The 18,883-nt window shown below is 42.5% G+C and overlaps 1 protein-coding gene across 3 annotated transcripts in view; it reads left to right on the forward strand.

Moving 5' to 3' along the window:
• Window positions 1-18,883, forward strand: part of RORB (RAR related orphan receptor B) — a 392,263-nt gene that overhangs the window by 342,526 nt on the left and 30,854 nt on the right. For all 3 annotated transcript variants that reach the window (XM_060610056.3, XM_060610057.3, XM_060610055.3), the window contains one exon: window positions 1,007-1,408. In XM_060610056.3, coding sequence (XP_060466039.1) covers window positions 1,007-1,408 — 402 coding nt within the window. The remainder of the gene's footprint in view (window positions 1-1,006; window positions 1,409-18,883) is intronic.

Below are 18,883 nucleotides of genomic sequence, written 5' to 3' on the forward strand. Positions count from 1 at the left end.
GAATTCAGATCAAAGCATCCTCAGATTACTCTGTGACCTCTTACAGACTTTTCCTCCTTTTTCCTCACGATGGTTAAGGATTTTGCCAGAAGAGAAGGGCAATATAAAACTTGGGGCTGGTAGAACAAGAAAGGAGGGGTAGCTGTGGGCTTCCTTGCTGAGTATTGGACTTAACAAGATTGCTGTTTTCCAAATATTCTTTGAATTGGATCCCAAAAGCCAGCTGAAGACAAATACTTACTTAAAATTGCATTTATCACCCTCCCCCACAGCGTTGGTCTTACCCAACATGCTGTGTAGAAAATAGTGAGGGGGTGCCTGGGTGGCTCAGTCAGTTAAGCGTCCAACTTCGGCTCAGGTCACGATCTCTCAGTTTGTGAGTTCGAGCCCCACATCGGGCTCTGTGCCGACAGCTCGGAGCCTGGAGTCTGCTTCGGATTCTGTGTCTGCCTCTCTCTCTGTTCCTCCCCCGCTTGTGTTTCCCTCTCTCTCTTTCTCTCACTCAAAAATAAATAAATAAACATTTATAATAAAAAGGTGAGGCATGTCCAGAGATTTAAAAAAATGAAAATCGTGAAATAATAGGGCCCTACCCAACAATCTAGGAACCCTAATGCTTAGTAGGGTAAGCTAATATTGAATGTTGGTTGACATTTTAACAGCAGGTACCATTTGTAGTTTTTGGTTTGTGGATTCCCCCCACACACACACACACGTAAGAAAGAACCAAGGAAATATGCCTTCTAACTTCATGGCCATCAGAAATAAACTTAAGTCCTGGCATTCCTTCCTAGCTCATGGTTAGCTCTCGCTCTGCTCATACACCAGCACAACACCCCTGAACATAGCCTTTCACCAAATGTGGGGTGCGAACGCATGGGGCCTTCCGCTATGGTGCTGGGATTTTGTGCGCTGGAAGCTGAGGGGACAACCGTCCGTGACCCCCCTCGGATGGATCGGGAATGATAACCCCAAGTGCCCTCTTCTGCTTGTCTCTCCAACGCAGCTGTGAAGTTCGGGAGGATGTCCAAGAAGCAGAGGGACAGCCTGTACGCCGAGGTGCAGAAGCACCAGCAGCGGCTGCAGGAGCAGCGGCAGCAGCAGAGCGGGGAGGCGGAAGCCCTCGCCAGGGTCTACAGCGGCAGCATCAGCAACGGCCTGGGCAACCTGAGCAACGAGGCCGGCGGCGCCTACGCCAACGGACACGTCATCGACCTGCCCAAGTCCGAGGGCTATTACAGCGTGGATTCCGGCCAGCCGTCCCCTGATCAGTCAGGACTTGACATGACTGGAATCAAACAGATAAAGCAAGAACCTATCTATGACCTCACCTCCGTACCCAACTTGTTTACCTATAGCTCTTTCAACAACGGGCAGCTAGCACCCGGGATAACGATGACTGAAATCGGTAAGTGGCGGTCTCCTCCCCCACCTCGCTGTTGGCAATCGCGCTTTGAAGCTGCCATGGTCTTGTTTAGGCCGGGCATTTTCTCAGGTCTAGAGTCAATGACTTGCATTCGTGGCTTCTAAGGAAAAAAAAAAAAAAATGATAATAATAAGACTGTCTGATTTAAAAAGTGTGTTGTAATAATAAATGGCATTGTACTCCAGCCCCATAAAAGTTTATGTCAAGCAAAGGAGGAGAGAAGGAATTGAAAACGGAAAGACGCTATCCGTAAAGAACAGAACCTATCTGTTGAATTTGGGCTCAATTTGGCATAAACACGGGAATTTCAGCAAGAATTCTGAGTGATGATACTATTTAAAATAAATAATAGGGAAGGGATGTAGAACCGGTATGTGATAACCGAATGAGCAGGGCTCTGGTTCTTGCTCTAAGATAACTTGGGACAAACCGTAAGCAAATGGGACCTCAGTTGGCTTCTTTTCAAAGGCAGAGGGGTAGACCAGAAAGATGGCTAAGCCTCTTGTAAATCTGAATTCATGAATTCTACATAGGAATAGAGTCTGAATCACTGGCTGTGAAAAGAGGGTAGTCTGGAATGTCACGGAACATACGAGCAACAAATGAGTTACAGCGAACAGGGCTAGTCACAGGCATGATGGCATGATTGCTTCAGCAACCTGACCCTCCTTTGGCTGCAGTGAGCTTTGATCCCTTAAGGCGTGGTCCTCAAGAGTGCCCTGTCCCTAGGAATGCCCTCTCCCGACCTGTTACAACTTTGTTTTACCCTGTTAAGCTCAGGAGTCTATTAAATGTTTAACCAGTTGAGCTCATCAACTAACTGCCATAAAAATATTGATGGTTTAACACATGAGCCTCCTGGGTACCGAGGCTGCAGGTCTCTATCAGGCTTCATTGTGGTATTTGGGGGCTGGGGGTTGGGGAGCAAGCTCGGTCTCAGGAACCTTGGAGCAACCTCCCCCTCTCATCCTGACCTCATCCTGGCCGAGCAGAGTCCTTAAGACCCAGGCCACCTGAGTTCAAATGCTGACTCTGGCTTCTTTCAGCTGGGATGAGTTGCTGGATCCCGGCTTCCTCCTCTTTAAAAAGAGAAAAGTGTTAGTTCCTAGATCACACGGTTGTAAGTAAGAATTAAATGAGTTCATACTCGCAAAGCAGAGGGATGTTGGACACTCGGCAAGTGTTCAATTGCTCTTAGCTGTTATTATTTGGATGCCAGTCACCTTCTCTGTCTAAACTGTGAGTAGGAGCCCGGAGCCTACGAGTGTTTTAAATAAAGTTGACGTGAACACATAATGAAGCACATGCCATATGTATCCTTGGCTACTTCTGCCATCTGGGTGAGGAAGAAGTGATGTTACACAGTTATACAACCTGAAACGTTATTTCTCTCGTTCAGCAATTTAGCACGTGACCGTGACTGAAGAGGTGATTGACAAAGCCCCTGTAAAGACATTCACAACTGAGAGACACAGAAAACGGAACATCCGCTATCGCAACAAAAATTCATTATTCATTATTATTGCTCCCTTTAACCTTGTTTTTTAATGACGTCACAGGCACTTCACACACATTTAATTTTTACAAACACCTTATAAGTAAAAGTAGGATTCCCATTTTACAGATGTGGACACAGAGGCTTAGAGATGTCTCATGACCTTCCCAGGGTCCTTCGGGTCCACCAGGACAGTCTGATTCCAGAGTCCTTTTGCTTATCTGTTACCCTGTTACCCGCTCTGGGTTTAATACCCACGAACTGCACTGTCAACCAATAGGGACAGTCTTTTAAGGTGGGCTCACTCAATTTCCAAGAGACATGTTAAAAAGAAAAAGAAATAGGTTCCATTTTTTCCTTAATATCTAAGTGTCTGAGTCTGCTACTGATTTTGAACATCTGTATAAAACATAATGAGGCAAAAACTCGTCATCGTTGGGCAGCCTTCTGCCCCGTACGGAGACTTAGAAAGTCTTCCAAGAATTCAGAAAGCAGTTTCTCTGTGATTTAGAATCAGTTGGAAGTATTAGGGAAAGAGAACTACAGCCAAAGCCATCAAGTCTGGGTACCGTTCTCCAAGTAACACTTCCTCTCTGGCCCTCAGTCTATTTATTTATGAACTGATGCATTTGGACTACATGGTTTCAAAACGCCTCCAGATTTTCTACAAACTTCGATGCTCAGAAAAAAGCTAGCATATATTTTTCCTAAGTAGTTCTCGATGCCACTAGTCTTTAGAGTTCTCTGGATATGCTGTAAAGTTTGGAGGTTTCTTCCATCAGACTCTCAGGCATGGAATTAGATTGTCGTGGCTGGTCTCAAATTTAGCAGGCTCCTAAGCCAAAGTGTTCACTTGGTTCTCGTTTCGTTAACACAACAACGCCATCTAGTGGACATAAACTCCTGCCATGGGTATCAAAAGTAGGTACCTTTGACAAGCGGCAGTAATGGGATATACTGTTCTTTCCTGCACCATCCAGAAAACTGCCACTCATTTCACGAAAACATTAAGTCCGCAACAGCATCGCTGGGCAGAAAGGCATCAGTAGTGTGGGGTGGTGGTATGATTCTAGGGCTGAATTTTGCCTGAGTTCAAAACCGGGTGTGCCCTTTCCCGTGAGCAAGTTACCTAATGGCCTCTTTGAGTCTCAGTTGTAAACCTGGAACAATAGTAGTCCCACCAGTGTGTGTTGATGAAGTGAGTTAATATTCCTAAGTTCTTAGGACAGTACCAATCAAGCATTCGCCTTATTATAATAGAAATGGTATTGCAATTTTATTCATCTCACGATAATTAATAACATTACCAGCTGTTACAGACAATATAATTACCTTTTATTGAGCACCTACATTGTGCTGAGCAACGTCCTATATTTAATTTTCATAACAATTGTATTATGCCTATTATGGAAGTATGTTTATGTCCATTTTACAGATGGAAAAAAAGGCTCAGAAGTTACAAAACTTTAAAGAAAAAAGCATAATAAACATACGAGCTCAGGTCTGAGTAACATCAAATGCGATTCTTTGGACCATCATATTATATGTCCTCCCACCAGACAAAGGGAGCCCCTCGCAAGTTAGTTGGCATTCCCATAGCAAAACATGCTTGGTGTTTGTTGCCTGCCTCTTGCTCTTCTAGGTGCTGCAAAGGAGCTCTCAGAGTGGGAAAGCTGACCTTCTGACCTGACTTGATTTTTTTTATGTTGATTTTCATTTTGAGAGAGACACAGAGAGACCCTCAAGTGGGGGAGGGGCAGAGAGAGAGAGACACGGAATCTAAAGCAGGCTCCAGGCTCTGAGCTGTCAGCACAGAGCCTAATGAGAGGCTCGAACCCGTGACCTGTAAGATCATGACCCGAGCTGAAGTCAGACGCTTAACCGACTGAGCCACTCAGATTCCCCTGACCTGACTTGATTAATGAGCATCTATACTAATCTAGCTGGTGACAAGCTATCACAGAACAAACCCTATGCAGAAAAAAGAGACAGTCTGATTTTAGCCACATTTTTGACTGGGTGAATTGAAGGCTGTAAGGGCGCTACGGGATTTCTGAACATCGTGCCTGGCTGTTAGAAGCCCTGGTCTGCTTCCTCCGGTTTCTGAAGGAACAGTGAACTGTGTACAAGCAGAACACTATTCTGATACTGAATTATCATAAAAACAGCTGTAAAACCGGACTAGTTCATGTAGAATATGGCCTTACAGCTTGGAATTGTTTAATAAAAATACATGTTTATGAACCATCAAACAGGGGTGCCTGGGTGGCTCAGTTGGTTAAGCATTGGACTCTTGATTTTGGCTCAGGTCGAGATCTCACATTTGGTGAGATTGAGCCCCACGTCGGGATCTAGACTGATGGTGTAGAGCCTGCTTGGGATTCTCTCTCTCCTTCTCTCTCTTTCCCTCCCCCACTCTCTCTCTCTCAAAATAAATAAATAAATATTTTATAAAAAGCATCAAACAAGTGTATAAGCAAAAGCACGCAGATCCCAAAAAATAAGCTTAAGGAATATCATCAGAGTCAGGAATATCCCCCAGAAAATCCAAACTTGTCTTTCTAAAAATGTACCAAAGAAACTACAGACTTCTTGGGTTAAGGACCTAAGACTCAATGTAAGGAGAGAAGTGTAGAAAATGCATGTTAGCCATTTTGAACCTCATAGCAATGCCTTCAAGTGGGTAGTGACGAAACCATTCCATTGTGCAGATGAAGAAATTAGGGGATTTTCCTCGAACAGAGTGAGTTAAGTGGTAAAGCTTAAATTCCAACGTAGGTTACTACCTCAGACTGCCAGGCGTTCTTTCAAAAACATATTTTTGAAATGTGCCAGGCACTCACAACCAGCAGACCATGGCTCCTGCCCTCACCAGCTATGATGTGGACATGAAGAAAAATCATTGCAATTCAGTGTGTCCTTTACTGTAAGTCCTGGGCATGATGTTACCACAAACCCTCCTGGAGGTGAGGAAGAGGGGGGTATGGCTTGCCCCGAGCCATATCTCTTATCAGAGATGGCTTCTTCCCATGGTCTTGGTAAGACAAAACAAAATGTGGATAAACAAACAAAAATATGAAACATGTCAAGAATTATATCCTTGGGTTTCTCAAAATCCCATCGGAGGAAAAGCGATGAAATAAGGCAGGGACAAAAGTAAGCTGCAAATGAATATTTAGGCAGGAGTATTAACTGGGTTTAGCTGGAATTTCACTGCAAGCTGGCATGAGGATGTGTTCTATCTTTTGGGGTAAAATTTTGCAGTGGTTGGTGGTAGGGAGGGGATGCTGGGGAAGGGGTACCCAGCAAGCAAGCAAAGAAGAAAGGGGAGACTCTTGTATGCCCTCCCCGCCGTTGCTCTCAGATGGGCTGGGGGATTCCGCAGGACTAATACTCTTAACGAAAGCCCATTTAAGTTCAAAGATGATTGATAAGGGGAGCCTGGGTGGCTCAGTCGGTTAAGCGTCCGACTTCAGCTCAGGTCACGATCCTGCGGTCTGCGAGTTGGAGCCCTGCGTCGGGCTCTGGGCTGATGGCTCAGAGCCTGGAGCCTGCTTCCGATTCTGTGTCTCCCTCTCTCTCTGCCCCTCCCCCGTTCATGCTGTGTCTCTCTCTGTCTCAAAAATAAATAAACGTTAAAAAAAATTAAAAAAAAAAAAAGATGATTGATAATGTATCTGTGAGGTGCTAGACAACAAGATAGTCCAAATAACCAAACAAATGCTTTCATTTCTTTTTAATTTTTTTAAGTTTGTTGATTTGTTTGTTTGTTTGTTTTAATTTACATCCAAATTAGTTAGTATATAGTGCAACAATGATTTCAGAAGTAGGTTCCTCAGTGCCCCTTACCCATTTAGCCCATCCCCCCTCCCACAGCCCCTCCACTAACCCTCCGTTTGTTCTCCATATCTCTTTTGTTCTCCATATCTCTTATGTTCTCCATATCTCTTATGTTTTGTCCCCCTCCCTGTTTTTGTATTATTTTTGCTTCCCTTCCCTTATGGTCATCTGTTTTGTATCTTAAAGTCCTCATATGAGGGAAGTCATACGATATTTGTCTTTCTCTGACTAAATGCGCTCAGCATAATACCCTCCAGTTCCATCCACGTAGTTGCAAATGGCAAGATTTCATTCTTTTTGATTATCGAGTAATACTCCATTGTGTATATATATACCACACCTTCTAATCCATTCATCCATCGATGGACGTGTGGGCTCTTTCCCTACTTTGGCTATTGTTGATAGTGCTGCTATGAACATTGGGGTGCATGTGCCCCTTCAAAACAGCATACCCGTATCCCTTGGATAAATACCTAGTATTGCAATTGCTGGGTCATAGGGTAGTTCTATGTCTGATTTTTTGAGGAACCTCCATACTGTTTTCCAGAGTGGCTGCTGCACCAGTGTGCATTCCCACCAGCAGTGCAAAAGTGTTCCTCTTTCTCCTCATCCTCACCAACATCTGCTGTTGCCTGAGTTGTTCATGTTAGCCATTCTGACAGGTGTGAGATGGTATCTCATTGTGGCTTTGTGTTGTATTTCCCTGATGATGAGTGGTGTTCAGTATTTTTTCATGTGTCGGTTGGCCATCTGGATGTCTACTTTGGAGAAGTGTCTATTCGTGTCTTTTGCCCGTTTCTTCACTGGATTATTTGTTTTTTGGGTGTTGAGTTTGATAAGTTCTTTATAGATTTTGGATACTAACATCTGACATGTCATTTGCAAATATCTTCTCCCATTCCATAGGTTGCCTTTTAGTTTTGCTGATTGTTTCCTTCGCTGTGCAGAAGCTTTTTATTTTGATGAGGTCCCAATAGTTCATTTTTGCTTTTGTTTCCCTTGCCTCCGGAGACATGTTGAGTAAGAAGTTGCTGCAGCCAAGATCAAAGAGTTTTTGCCTGCTTTCTCCTCGAGGATTTTGATGGCTTCCTGTCTTACATTTAGGTCTTTCATCCATTTTGAGTTTATTTTTGTGTATGGTATAAGAAAGTGGTCCAGGTTCATTCTTCTGCATGTCACTGTCCAGTTTTCCCAGCACCACTTGCTGAAGAGACTGTCTTTACCCCATTGAATATTCTTTCCTGCTTTGTCAAAGATTAGGTCGCCATACGTTTGTGGGTAAGTTTATTTATTTATTTTGAGAGAGAAAGAGAGCAAGTGAGTAAGGGAGGGACAGAGAGAGAGGGAAAGGGAGAGAGAGGGACAGGGAGAGAGAGAATCCCAAGCAGGCTCTGTGCTGACAGACCCATGTGGGGCTCGAACTCACAAACCTTGAGATCATGACCTGAGCTGAAACTAAGAGTCGGATGTTTAACAGACCAAGCCACCCAGGTGCCCTGCAAATATGCTTTTAAAAACAGTAGGGGAAATCCATCAAGGTAGCTGTGAGGCTAAGGGGATAAACTGCCTTTTACATACATTACCTGAGTTGGCTGTCGTATTTAGTAATTTTCTCTCCAGATAAAGGCAAAGAAATATGAACTCCTTGGTCTCGCCTATATAATCTTAAACGTAGATTTAGTTTCATCTTTCTTGTGTGTTCTATTTATGGAGACTGAAATTTTAAGCATCAAAACTAGACGTAAACCTCTTTTTTGAAAAAAGTTACCTGTTCCAGATGCCGAGTATTAATAGAGGAGAGTACAAAAAGAGAGGAGAATGAAAGTGATCCAGTCCCTTCCACTACCACTTTATTCTATGAAGTCTACACAGAGACAGAGTGGATATCGCTAGTGTGTTTTATTTGGGGGATTCTATCAAGATTGCTGTTTTAATTGTTACTTATTAACACGAAGCAGGTGCTATGGTCTTAAGGCAACACCTTTAATGACACACGCTTCTACAGATCAATCTTCTATAACTGCTTAAATCTATCTATGCATATTCACATGTATATTTAATAAATATACATTTCTCTATGCATATTTAACTACTCGTTCAGATATGGTACAGGGAATAGAATTTAACTCTAGCTACATATTTCCCTTGTCCCTCTCATGGCACTGGTAGCAAAGACAGGTAGGTACGCGGTTCCAGAAAAACTGTCTGCTTAGTCATTGAAATGGATAAAAATAGACTAAATGAGAAAAATGATTCGAGCAATAGGGGAAAAGGAAAATGCAGTGTTGTTTGTTTTTTTTGTCTTGCTTTTGGAGAAGACACCTTGTGAGCTTCCACTGTTCTCTAATACCTCTTGCTCCCTTCCCCAACCACAGGCCCTTTGCAGGTAGTTTAGGGACCACATTGAAATTGAGAGTCCTTACTCTACATGCTCGCCATGTGACTTTGTTCAAACTTGGTTCAGCTTTCTGAGGCTCCGTCTCTTCATCTGAAAAATCAGGTGGATTGCATATAATGACTTTGAAAAACTATGACTCTCCCCCCTTGTGGTGGGAGCTTTGATCCTATGTATAGACATTCCCTTTGTTACAGCCACTTCCCAAAGAGAAGGGTAGGGTGGTGGAGAGGGGGGCTTGCTGGCAACTAGACTGTCCTGAGAGAAGCTCAAACCCTAGCCTGAGACCATGGCCAGCCCTGCCTCCTTCACAGGGAGGAAGACCTTAGGGGGTGGGATGACCCTGTCCGTGACGCAGTTAATAACCACAGTCAAACCAGAACTATGTACCAGCGTCTTCTCTCCATTCCTGCTCCTGAAAAAATAAAACAAAAACAAGAAACCAGATTAAAATGAGCATCAAGGATAACCAGAGGCAGCTGAAAAAGAAGGTGGCAACCAATCTCCAAATGCCCCAAGTTTAGGTACATTCAACGTAAAGGATGAAATGCTGTATAGACATAGCTTCAAGGTAAATCAACCTGTCCTCACCTCCCAGACCTACCCAGATCACCTTGGTCAGGTCTTACTCGATTCCTCTGAAATTTTAACACCCCTTTGTTCTTTGCCACCTGCAGGAGAGGCTGCTATTTCTGGAATCCTGCTTTCTATCTTAAAAGAAATTTCCTGAGTATGGGGACTGGGCTAATCAACTCCATTTGTCACATTTCTGGGATCTCTACCGTGGTCACACTATTGTATTGACCAGTCCGTAGCCATGCATTATTCTAGAGTGTCCTAGGATCAGGGAACTATAGTTCTTTTCTAGGGTCATTCAAATCCATATCCTTCTAGATTTTCTTCAATAACCTCACAAAGATGATCTAAAATCACCCACTGATATGTTGCACCCACTTTAGTATCATGCTGAGTGCAGGAATTCTCCACAACTGGAGTAAATGGCATAATGGATACAAAAGTACTTTGTGACCAGCAAGGCTCTATAAACAAATATAAATATGGCTGACATTATAAGCAATACAAAGACATACATGCAATTCAAGTATTTGTACATGAATGCATATTAGTCCCTACATGCTTGTACCCCCACTAATACAGCTTTCCTAATGTGCTAGCATTCACTATGTGAGGAAATTATTCCAACTCACCTTTTCGAATTTCAGTTGAAAATGTGCAAAATTGAGGCGCCCGGGTGGCTCACTCGGTCAAGCGTCCGACTTCAGCTCAGGTCATGATCTCACAGTTGGTGGGTTCGAGCCCCACGTCAGGCTCTGTGCTGACAGCTCAGAGCCTGGAGCCTGCTTCAGATTCTGTGTCTCCCTCTCTCTCCGCCCCTCCCCTGCTCACACTCTGTGTCTCTCTGTCTCTCAAAAATAAACAAACGTTAAATTTTTTTTTACAAAAATGCGCAAAATTGATCTTCCTCAGTGGACTTTTCCTAGAGATACGAGTTTGGGATTAATTTTTGATTCAGAATTCAGAACATCATAAGAAAACTCTAAAATCCACCAGCCAATCAATCAATCAATAAATAAATATTGAGAAGCTGCCAGAAAACCAATTCTACTTTATATACTCAATTTCAAAAGCCATAGTAGATATGAAATATTCCATAGTAAGGAAGAGGAAAGGAGAGAGAGATTCTGCCTATGGCTTGTGGAGGGAGGAAATGTCTATGCTTATAAGGTAGCCTCTGAAATAGCCCCCACGTCAGAAGAGCGTCTCAGGTCATTGAGAGCTTTGACACTGGCTCTTGGTGAGAGCCCTGAGTTGCTTTTCCACTGACTGGAGTGGATATGTACCACTTTCACCATAGTCTCAAGCACCTATTGAGGAAGAACTGGTTAAGGTTAACCACGTGTTCCACATGGGCCATGGAACACAGACATGGCATTTGATGGCCAGGTGACTGGAGGTGAATACACTTGGGTTTTGTTGGCAGAAGATACAACCAACTTCAGAGGCTCTCCTGCTCAACAGGTACAGGATTTACCTCTGTGATGTTCACAAATGTGGGGAGATCTGTTGGAAGTGTTCCAAGCTGGAAAGACTTTTTGTTTGTTTGTTTTACTTTATTATTGCTTTGCTTTTATTTTAGGATATAAACTTTTTCCTGTGACAAAATGCCTTCAACGCTGAGGAGAAAAAATTTTGCTCTTTAAATTTGAGTCACATTTGTAAGACTCATTGTGGAACTGCTCTGTGGTTTTCAGACAGGTTTGTCGTAGGACGATTTGGTGCTAGATGACTTAGACAAAACTTATTTTAAAACACTAGTCAATTAAAGGCCTTATTTAAGTAATCAAGTTACTTTTAAAATTTTAGATTAAATGTTTGAAAATGTAAAAGTTACCTCCAAAGATTTCCTCTGAATTAGTTTTTCCTTAAGGTCAGAAGTATATTGACTAAAGGGGAGGAGGAGGAAATTGACGGTCAATCCAGGGCACCTGGGTGACTCAGTCAGTTAAGCGTCCAACTCTTTTTTTTTTTTTTCTAATATTTATTTATTTATTTTGAGAGAGAGAGAGAGAGAGAGAGTGCGAGGAGGGGAGGGGCAGAGAGAGAGGGAGACACAGAATCCAAAGCAGGCTCCAGGCTCTGAGCTGTCAGCACAGAGCCCAAACGCGGGGCTCAAACTCACAAACCTGAGTTTGATCATGACCTGAGCCGAAGTTGGATGCTTAACCGACTGAGCCACCCACACGCCCCAAGCATCCAACTCTTAGATTTTTTATTTTTTATTTTTTAACATTTATTCATTTTTTTGATAGAGAGAGACAGATTGTGAGTGGGGGCCGAAGCAAGCTCCAGGCTCTGAACCGACAGCACAGAGCCCAAGGCGGGGCTCGAACTCACGGACCGTGAGATCATGACCTGAGCTGAAGTCAGACGCTTAACCGACTGAGCCACCCAGGTGCCCCCCCGCCAAGCATCCAATTCTTGATTTGGTTTTGGCTCAGGTCATGATCTCACAGTTAGCGAGTTGGAGGCTTGCGTTGGGCTCCGTGCTGACAGTGTGGAGCCTGCTTGGGATTCTCTCTCTCTCAAAAATAAATAAATAAACTTTAAAATTAATTACCTAACGGTCAATCCGTATGCCAACAAAATCCAAATAGAAAAAGTCAATCCTAATGATGGCCCTGAGCAGTTTTCATAATTAGGTTTTCATCATTTGTGACCCACTAATTGTCCTTTGGGTAGGGTATGGAGGTGCAGTTTTTTTCAAGAGAGCAGGGAAGGATTTTAATGGGCTCTGACTTACCTTGTTCTTGTTTGTTCTATCTGAGACTCTTCAAATGCTTTTCAGACTGTGAGCTGTACCCTCACTGTCTGTAAGTCTGAAAGACTTCCCCTTATGAATCAAAACAAAGAGAAATTCCTACATAGCCCCTCAGACTCAAGTCGCCATGCTTCACACAGCCCTTAGAAGATGTCTCTGCTGCTAAATCCTTCTGTAGATAGAAAATCAAACCCAAAGACACTAAGACTCTAAGATATTAAGTGACGTCCCAAAGGGCACAAAGGAGAAGTCTAAAGGGGTCTATATTGGCTTCTGCTGTTTTACAAGATAGCTCCCTTAGAACTCATCAACTCTAGGACATTGAAGTAAGTTGATGTTTTCTGATTGTTCTTTGAAGGAGATCTTTCACTGTGAAAGTTAACTTTGAAATGTAATGTTTTCATAATAGACTCCTTCTCAATTTTATTAGCTAGTTTGAAGAAAAGAAACTATAATTTCGCCCCAAGTTAGACATATACCATCGCAATAAAACAAAACACTTGGCGATTCCAAACAGCTTTCCATTATTAAATTATTAAGAAAGCCACCCCTTGATGGTTCATTTCTTTTGCTGCTCGTGACGCTTTTTTCATTTGGCTTTAACACAAATGCTGGATAGATTCTTTCAGTTTTTCTTTATGCTTTACATTGTGCTTCCTTTCCTTCTATTAAAATGCTCTTACCTGAGCCTCCCGAAATTTGAGAAAATATTAGCCATTTTATTAACCACCCATTCATTCAGTCTTTGCTCAGATATTACTGTTACTTATCTGATTTTTTCATTGTTTTTCTCTGTGTTCCTATTTTGTTGAACTGTGTGGATCACCTTTTCATCATTTTTTATAGTTAAGGACATCGTCTCTTATTTTGTTAGTGTATTTTTTTCTGAAGAACTCTACGCACATTTTGGTTTCAGTCCACATGAAGTACAAATCTGTTATGCCAGTTTTTGATAACATAATTGGCAATAGAATCTGTATGAAAAGGAGACCAGAAGCTGTCTTAATTCACTGGTGAGGGAGTAATGGTGGTTAGACGGTGAAAGTGAGCCAACAAAGGGACTGTGGGTTATTTATGCCCCAGCTCCTTCTTAAAAGAATTTGAGAAACTTAAATGCTAAAAATATACTACTTTCCTGTCGAGCCTATGCGTCACTGATAGGTGGCTGTTTTAATTAAGCTTAAAGGTTGTTGATGTTTTTATGCTGACAGCACAATTCTATTTATGCTAGAAAAACAATAATCACTAAGTAGAGATGAGAAAAACCAGAAAGGTCTTAAAATTGACACTGTCCTCTCTGACACTGTCTCCTAGTGCATCCTAACCAGTACACTTGTTCTATTTAATGACAGAAAATGTACAAAACCAGCGGTCTGTGGTCAAAAAGCAAAACGCACACTGGGTTAAATGTTTCACTTTTCAACCAGTTGTTCTAATATATTATAGTCACTGCCTCGGAGCGTGGATTCTGAGGAACCGTGATATCCCAAAAACCTAACACAGGCACTTAAAACTCGCCTTGAGCAAGTCCGTAGAGATATCCTGGCATTCATTCAAAGTAAATCCCCTAAGAATTCCACTTTCACACTAGTAGTACAAACGAAACAGAGAATTGAGTGGTTCTCTAGATCCTTAAGGCAAGTGATAAATTAAAAATTCATTAATCATTTTGATGGAGGCTGAGATACAGTATTTTAGGGAGGATACTTCCAAGTTTAAAAGAAATCTCTTGTGGAGGAAAATGAATAGAGGGTATAGTTCACCAAGAAGAAGCCGTACTTTCTCATGAAAAAAAAAAAAAAAAGGAGGGGGAGGAGAAAGAATTAGGAAGTTCAGATGCAACCCCCTCTAGTCCTATATATAGCGTGGAGTCTCAGCTTTCTCGCCTTGGTACAGCTGGGCCACGGCGCTCTTGGTAATAACACTGAAAGCAGCAGTTTTTAAAGATATACTCAACTTTCCCCGATCCCAGGATGTGGGATTCTAATGAAACCACCTGTGTAATCCGTGTCAGAGATGCTGCAGCCTTTGGAGAGCACCGTTTGCTGAAATGTCTAGTGAGGGCTAAAATAAGCCCCTTTGGTGGAAAAAAACCCGCTGAGTGGTTGAAATCAGAGTTGCAGAAGGTCACTTGCTATTTTAAAAGCTGCAAGCTGGTCCTCATTTTATAGCATCAGAGTTATAAACAAGAAATTGTCACCTTGCTTGTCAGTTTATGTATTTCTCACTGAAATAGACACACGTAGCCTTTTTTTCTGCAGAGAATTAATTAATTTGGACGACTTGTTTCCAAACTGCTTTGCTGTGCGGAGCAGTACATATGAAAAACTATTTTTCGTGTATTTCTTTAAGGGTTACTTCCAAATATTATTTTTGGCATTGTGTTATGATTGAGCTTTTTAAAAATTTTTAATGTTTATTTTATTTTTGAGAGAGAGAGAGCGAGCACACATGCAAGTGGGAGAGGGGCAGACAGAGAGAGGGAGACACAGAATCTGAAGCAGGCTCTGAGCGATCCGCACAGAGCCCGACATAGAGCTCAAACTTGTGAACTGTGAGATCATGACCCGAGCCGAAGTCAGACGCTTAACCGACTGAGGCACCCAGGCACCCCTTTCTTTTTTTTTTTAATGTTTTAATTTTGTTTACCTGAAGCAGGCTCCAGGCTCTGAGCTGTCATCACAGAGCCCGACTTGGGGCTCAAACTCACGGACTCGAGATCATGACCTGAGCCGAAGTCAGACGCTTAATGGACTGAGCCACCCAAGAGCTCCAATGTTATGATTGATCTTTAAAACTCCCTTTACCTTTGTGAACTTTATCATATGCATCTCAACCATCTCTAAATGCTTTAAGGAAAGACTTCCTTCCTACTTTTTTGATGTATTCAACAGATCATGATGAAGATTGATGTGGATGGGGGAGAGGTGTGCACAGAGACTAGGGAGCCAACTCACTTCTGGAATTATTTAGATACAGTCCATTTGGAAATGGAAGAAAGAGGTTAGCTCCAGCCCCAGGGTTCTGTAATTTTTGCACACACCACTGAGAATTACCGTCAATTTTATTCCAGCTTTCTCTGCAAAATTTTAATTTTTCTCTTCATATCGCCCACATCGTAAGTGGATTTAAGATTACCCCTAAGAGTTCCAGAGAAGTGTGACAATTTTAAAAATATATTTTTTAGAATTTTTTCATCAACGATGGTAATTTGCTTATATCAGTTACTTTCTTTTTTATTTTATTTTTTTATATCAGTTACTTTCTCTTTATTGGGGGACAATTGGCATACAAAAATCTGTTCCTATTATTAAACATACAACTCAGTGAGTTTGGAGATACGTGTACCAAAATCTGTGCCATAAACATTTCCCTATAACAGTTATTTTAAAGATTTCTAGGATGACTCCTACACTTGACTCAGATGTTGTTATTTCTATCTCATAAAGAAAATTACTTAATATGTGAAGTTACCAACTCTATTAGTCGCTTATAAGTCTTGTGTGCCAACAAGCCTTCCTTCAAGAAAAGTAGCAGTGTCAAAGTCTAAAAACAAACAGCCATTTTATTGGGGGGGGGGCGGTGGCAGGGGTAGAGAGAAAGTGAGAGCAAGCCATTTTTTCATACAATTTATAAACAGAAAATAAGGATCATAGACTTGATATTAACCTGTAATTACACACCCAGTTTTCCCTTGCCAGCATCTATGTTTGCATTTCACCTCACCAGGATCGAAAAGAAGTGACTGAGCATATAAAATTGTTTTTTTCTCATTCCTTGACATCATCTTATAAACTAGCAAAGCAGCTTGCATACTCTTAGTGAGCGAGACAAACCACTATCTCACTGAACATGTACAGAACACATATACAATCTTAACTCCTGAGAAAATGTAGCTGCGTGTTCCTATCCACTTTAGAAATATCTAGCCTCATCCCCGATATCAGGAAGAGCAGAGGGTAGAGTTCATGGACATTGCTTCTCAGGGCGGGAAACTTTCCCCTTTGCCAGTCACCTGGGCCATACTGCTGTCGAACCCCTCATCCCAGCACCGTGCGGGCGGGCTCTGTCTTTAACATGTGCCATCCAGGGCCCAAGCTGGTTAAAGAATCCGACGAGAACTGGGCCCTAACAAGCAACTGCAATCCAAGTCCGGGAAACGGATGAAGGGTGTGCGATTGCCCAGAAAGATTCTCTGTCCTCTACTCTTTTACCTCAGTCTCTTTGTCTGGGCTTCTCATGTGGTCGGTCCCTGGAGAGGACTGCGTTTACTATTACCTTTTCTGTTTTTCCAGGCAAGGACTCTTGAAAGTTCCTTTGGCTTCTAGCAGGAACTTTGTATACTGTGTTCTTTGTCTCTCCCTTTGTCCCCTTCCTCTTAAATCCTTCTCCCCTTTTCACAACCGCAGACTCTCAGTCCAGGCAGACCATCTCCTCTAATGGCCATGCATCTTTCTCATTGACAGAACGTGCCCTCGGGCCCTGCTCCCGTGGGACCAAGTCTAGCTTTACCCTGTGTTTTATTGACCTGAGCCTTGAGAGGGCCGTCAGGTTTTGCATGTGGCTTGCCTCTGCATGGCAGACCCATGGAACAAAGTGGGGAAGGGCTGTCCTGCAGCTGCCACTACTGTGTCTTTACTGTCGCTGATAGTTATAAATCTTATGTCAAACAGAGATTTGCCTTCTATTTCTCGCCACAAGGGCATGGGAAATAATAGCGCACGTTCGATGTTTGACCTCAAAGCCATCGTGCGTGCTTAGGCTTTAAGATGTCACGGTTCGAGGGGCACCTGGGTGGTTCAGTCGATAAGCGTCCGACTTCAATTCAGGTGGTGATCTCACGGTTCGTGATTTCGAGCCCCGCATCGGACTCTGTGCTGACAGCTCAGAGCCTAGAGCCTGCTTCGGATTCTGTGTCTCCCTCTCTCTCTCTGCTCCTTCCCCACTCACACTCTGTCTCTCTCTCAAAAATAAATAAACATTAAAAAAAATTAAAAAAAAAAAGATCTCACGGTGACGGTACAGAGCAAGTTACGTAATACAGTACAGAGCCTGCTTGGGATTCTCTTTCTCCCTCTCTCTCTCTGTCACACCCCTGCTTGCACGCACACTCTCTCTCTCTCAAAATAAATTAAAAAATAAAAAAAGATTTTTGAACAAAGGATCAGTATAAGCTTTCTAAAATCCTTGTGAAATAAAGCAGAAAATGGAAGAGTGGGTGGGCGGGAGGGTGGGTGGATGGATGGGTGGATGGATAGATGGACATTTTCAATATTACCTTTATTAACTCAACATTGGTTGAGCACCTTCTGTATTTAATGTTCTCTCCACCCCCTCTCAGCCACATCTTCTGGTCCTGTACATAATATTTCAGAACTGTCTTGAATCCAGAACCTCCTCGTATCTTGCTTGAATGGTCACCAACCCTGATTGATCTCACGTACTCCCTAATGCCACCTCATCTTTCTGCCATGGCCAAGGTCACCTTTGTAAGACAAAAAACTGACCGTGTCGTTCTCCTGCTTCACAGCTTCTGCTAGCTCCCCGTTGCCTAAAGTTAAAATCCAGATTCCTCGGCGTGCCTTACTCAGCTGTCGGATCTCTAGTGACAATTTCCTTGCCTGGTCTCATTTCTCCCCATCTCTCCACGCACTCTGTGCCACAAGCACGATAGTGTTCTTGCCGGAAAAGACAACCGGATTTCAAAACACCACTTGCTAGCTCTATAAAAATGGATCTAAAGTCACTCCCTCATTCCCTCAGTAAGAGGGAAATTGGTTGTAAAAGGTGAGGACTGTAAGGACATGAAATGTAATGTGAGAAATTATCTAGCTCCTAACTAGCTTTCTATCTGTACTTTTGTAATGTCGCTCCCTCTACCTGAGGTATACCTATCTCTTCTCCATGTGACAAACCTCTCCTCAGACCCAGATCAACAGGCATCTTCTCTGTGGTTATATTCCAGCCTCCTCCAGACTGAGTTAGATACATTCTTATTTGAGCTCCCACAATAACTCAAGGGCATTTATTATATCATGATATGATATGATACGATATGATGATACAATATGATATGATATGATATGATGATATGATATGATACATGATATTGTAAGATCCTTTTAAAAAAAAGAGACAACATCCTTTTTTTAAAAAAATCTATACTTTATAACCTGGTTCATAATAGCCTTTCAAAAAATATTTGTTGAACGAGTAAATGAAGACACTTGTGCTGGGCTCTACAGTCCAGCTCTTGAAGAATTCACACAACCTTGAAGGGTAAGAAACAACAGACCCAAACAAATAACCACAATGCAAGTCTGAGCGGAATAAGAGCTCTGGAGGTAGAATCAAGTGTAACAGCCACCAACCCCTCTACCGAAGGGC

This window comes from Panthera onca, chromosome D4, assembly GCF_046562875.1.
Source record: "Panthera onca isolate mPanOnc1 chromosome D4, mPanOnc1 haplotype 2, whole genome shotgun sequence".
NCBI classification, from domain to species: Eukaryota; Metazoa; Chordata; class Mammalia; order Carnivora; family Felidae; genus Panthera; species Panthera onca.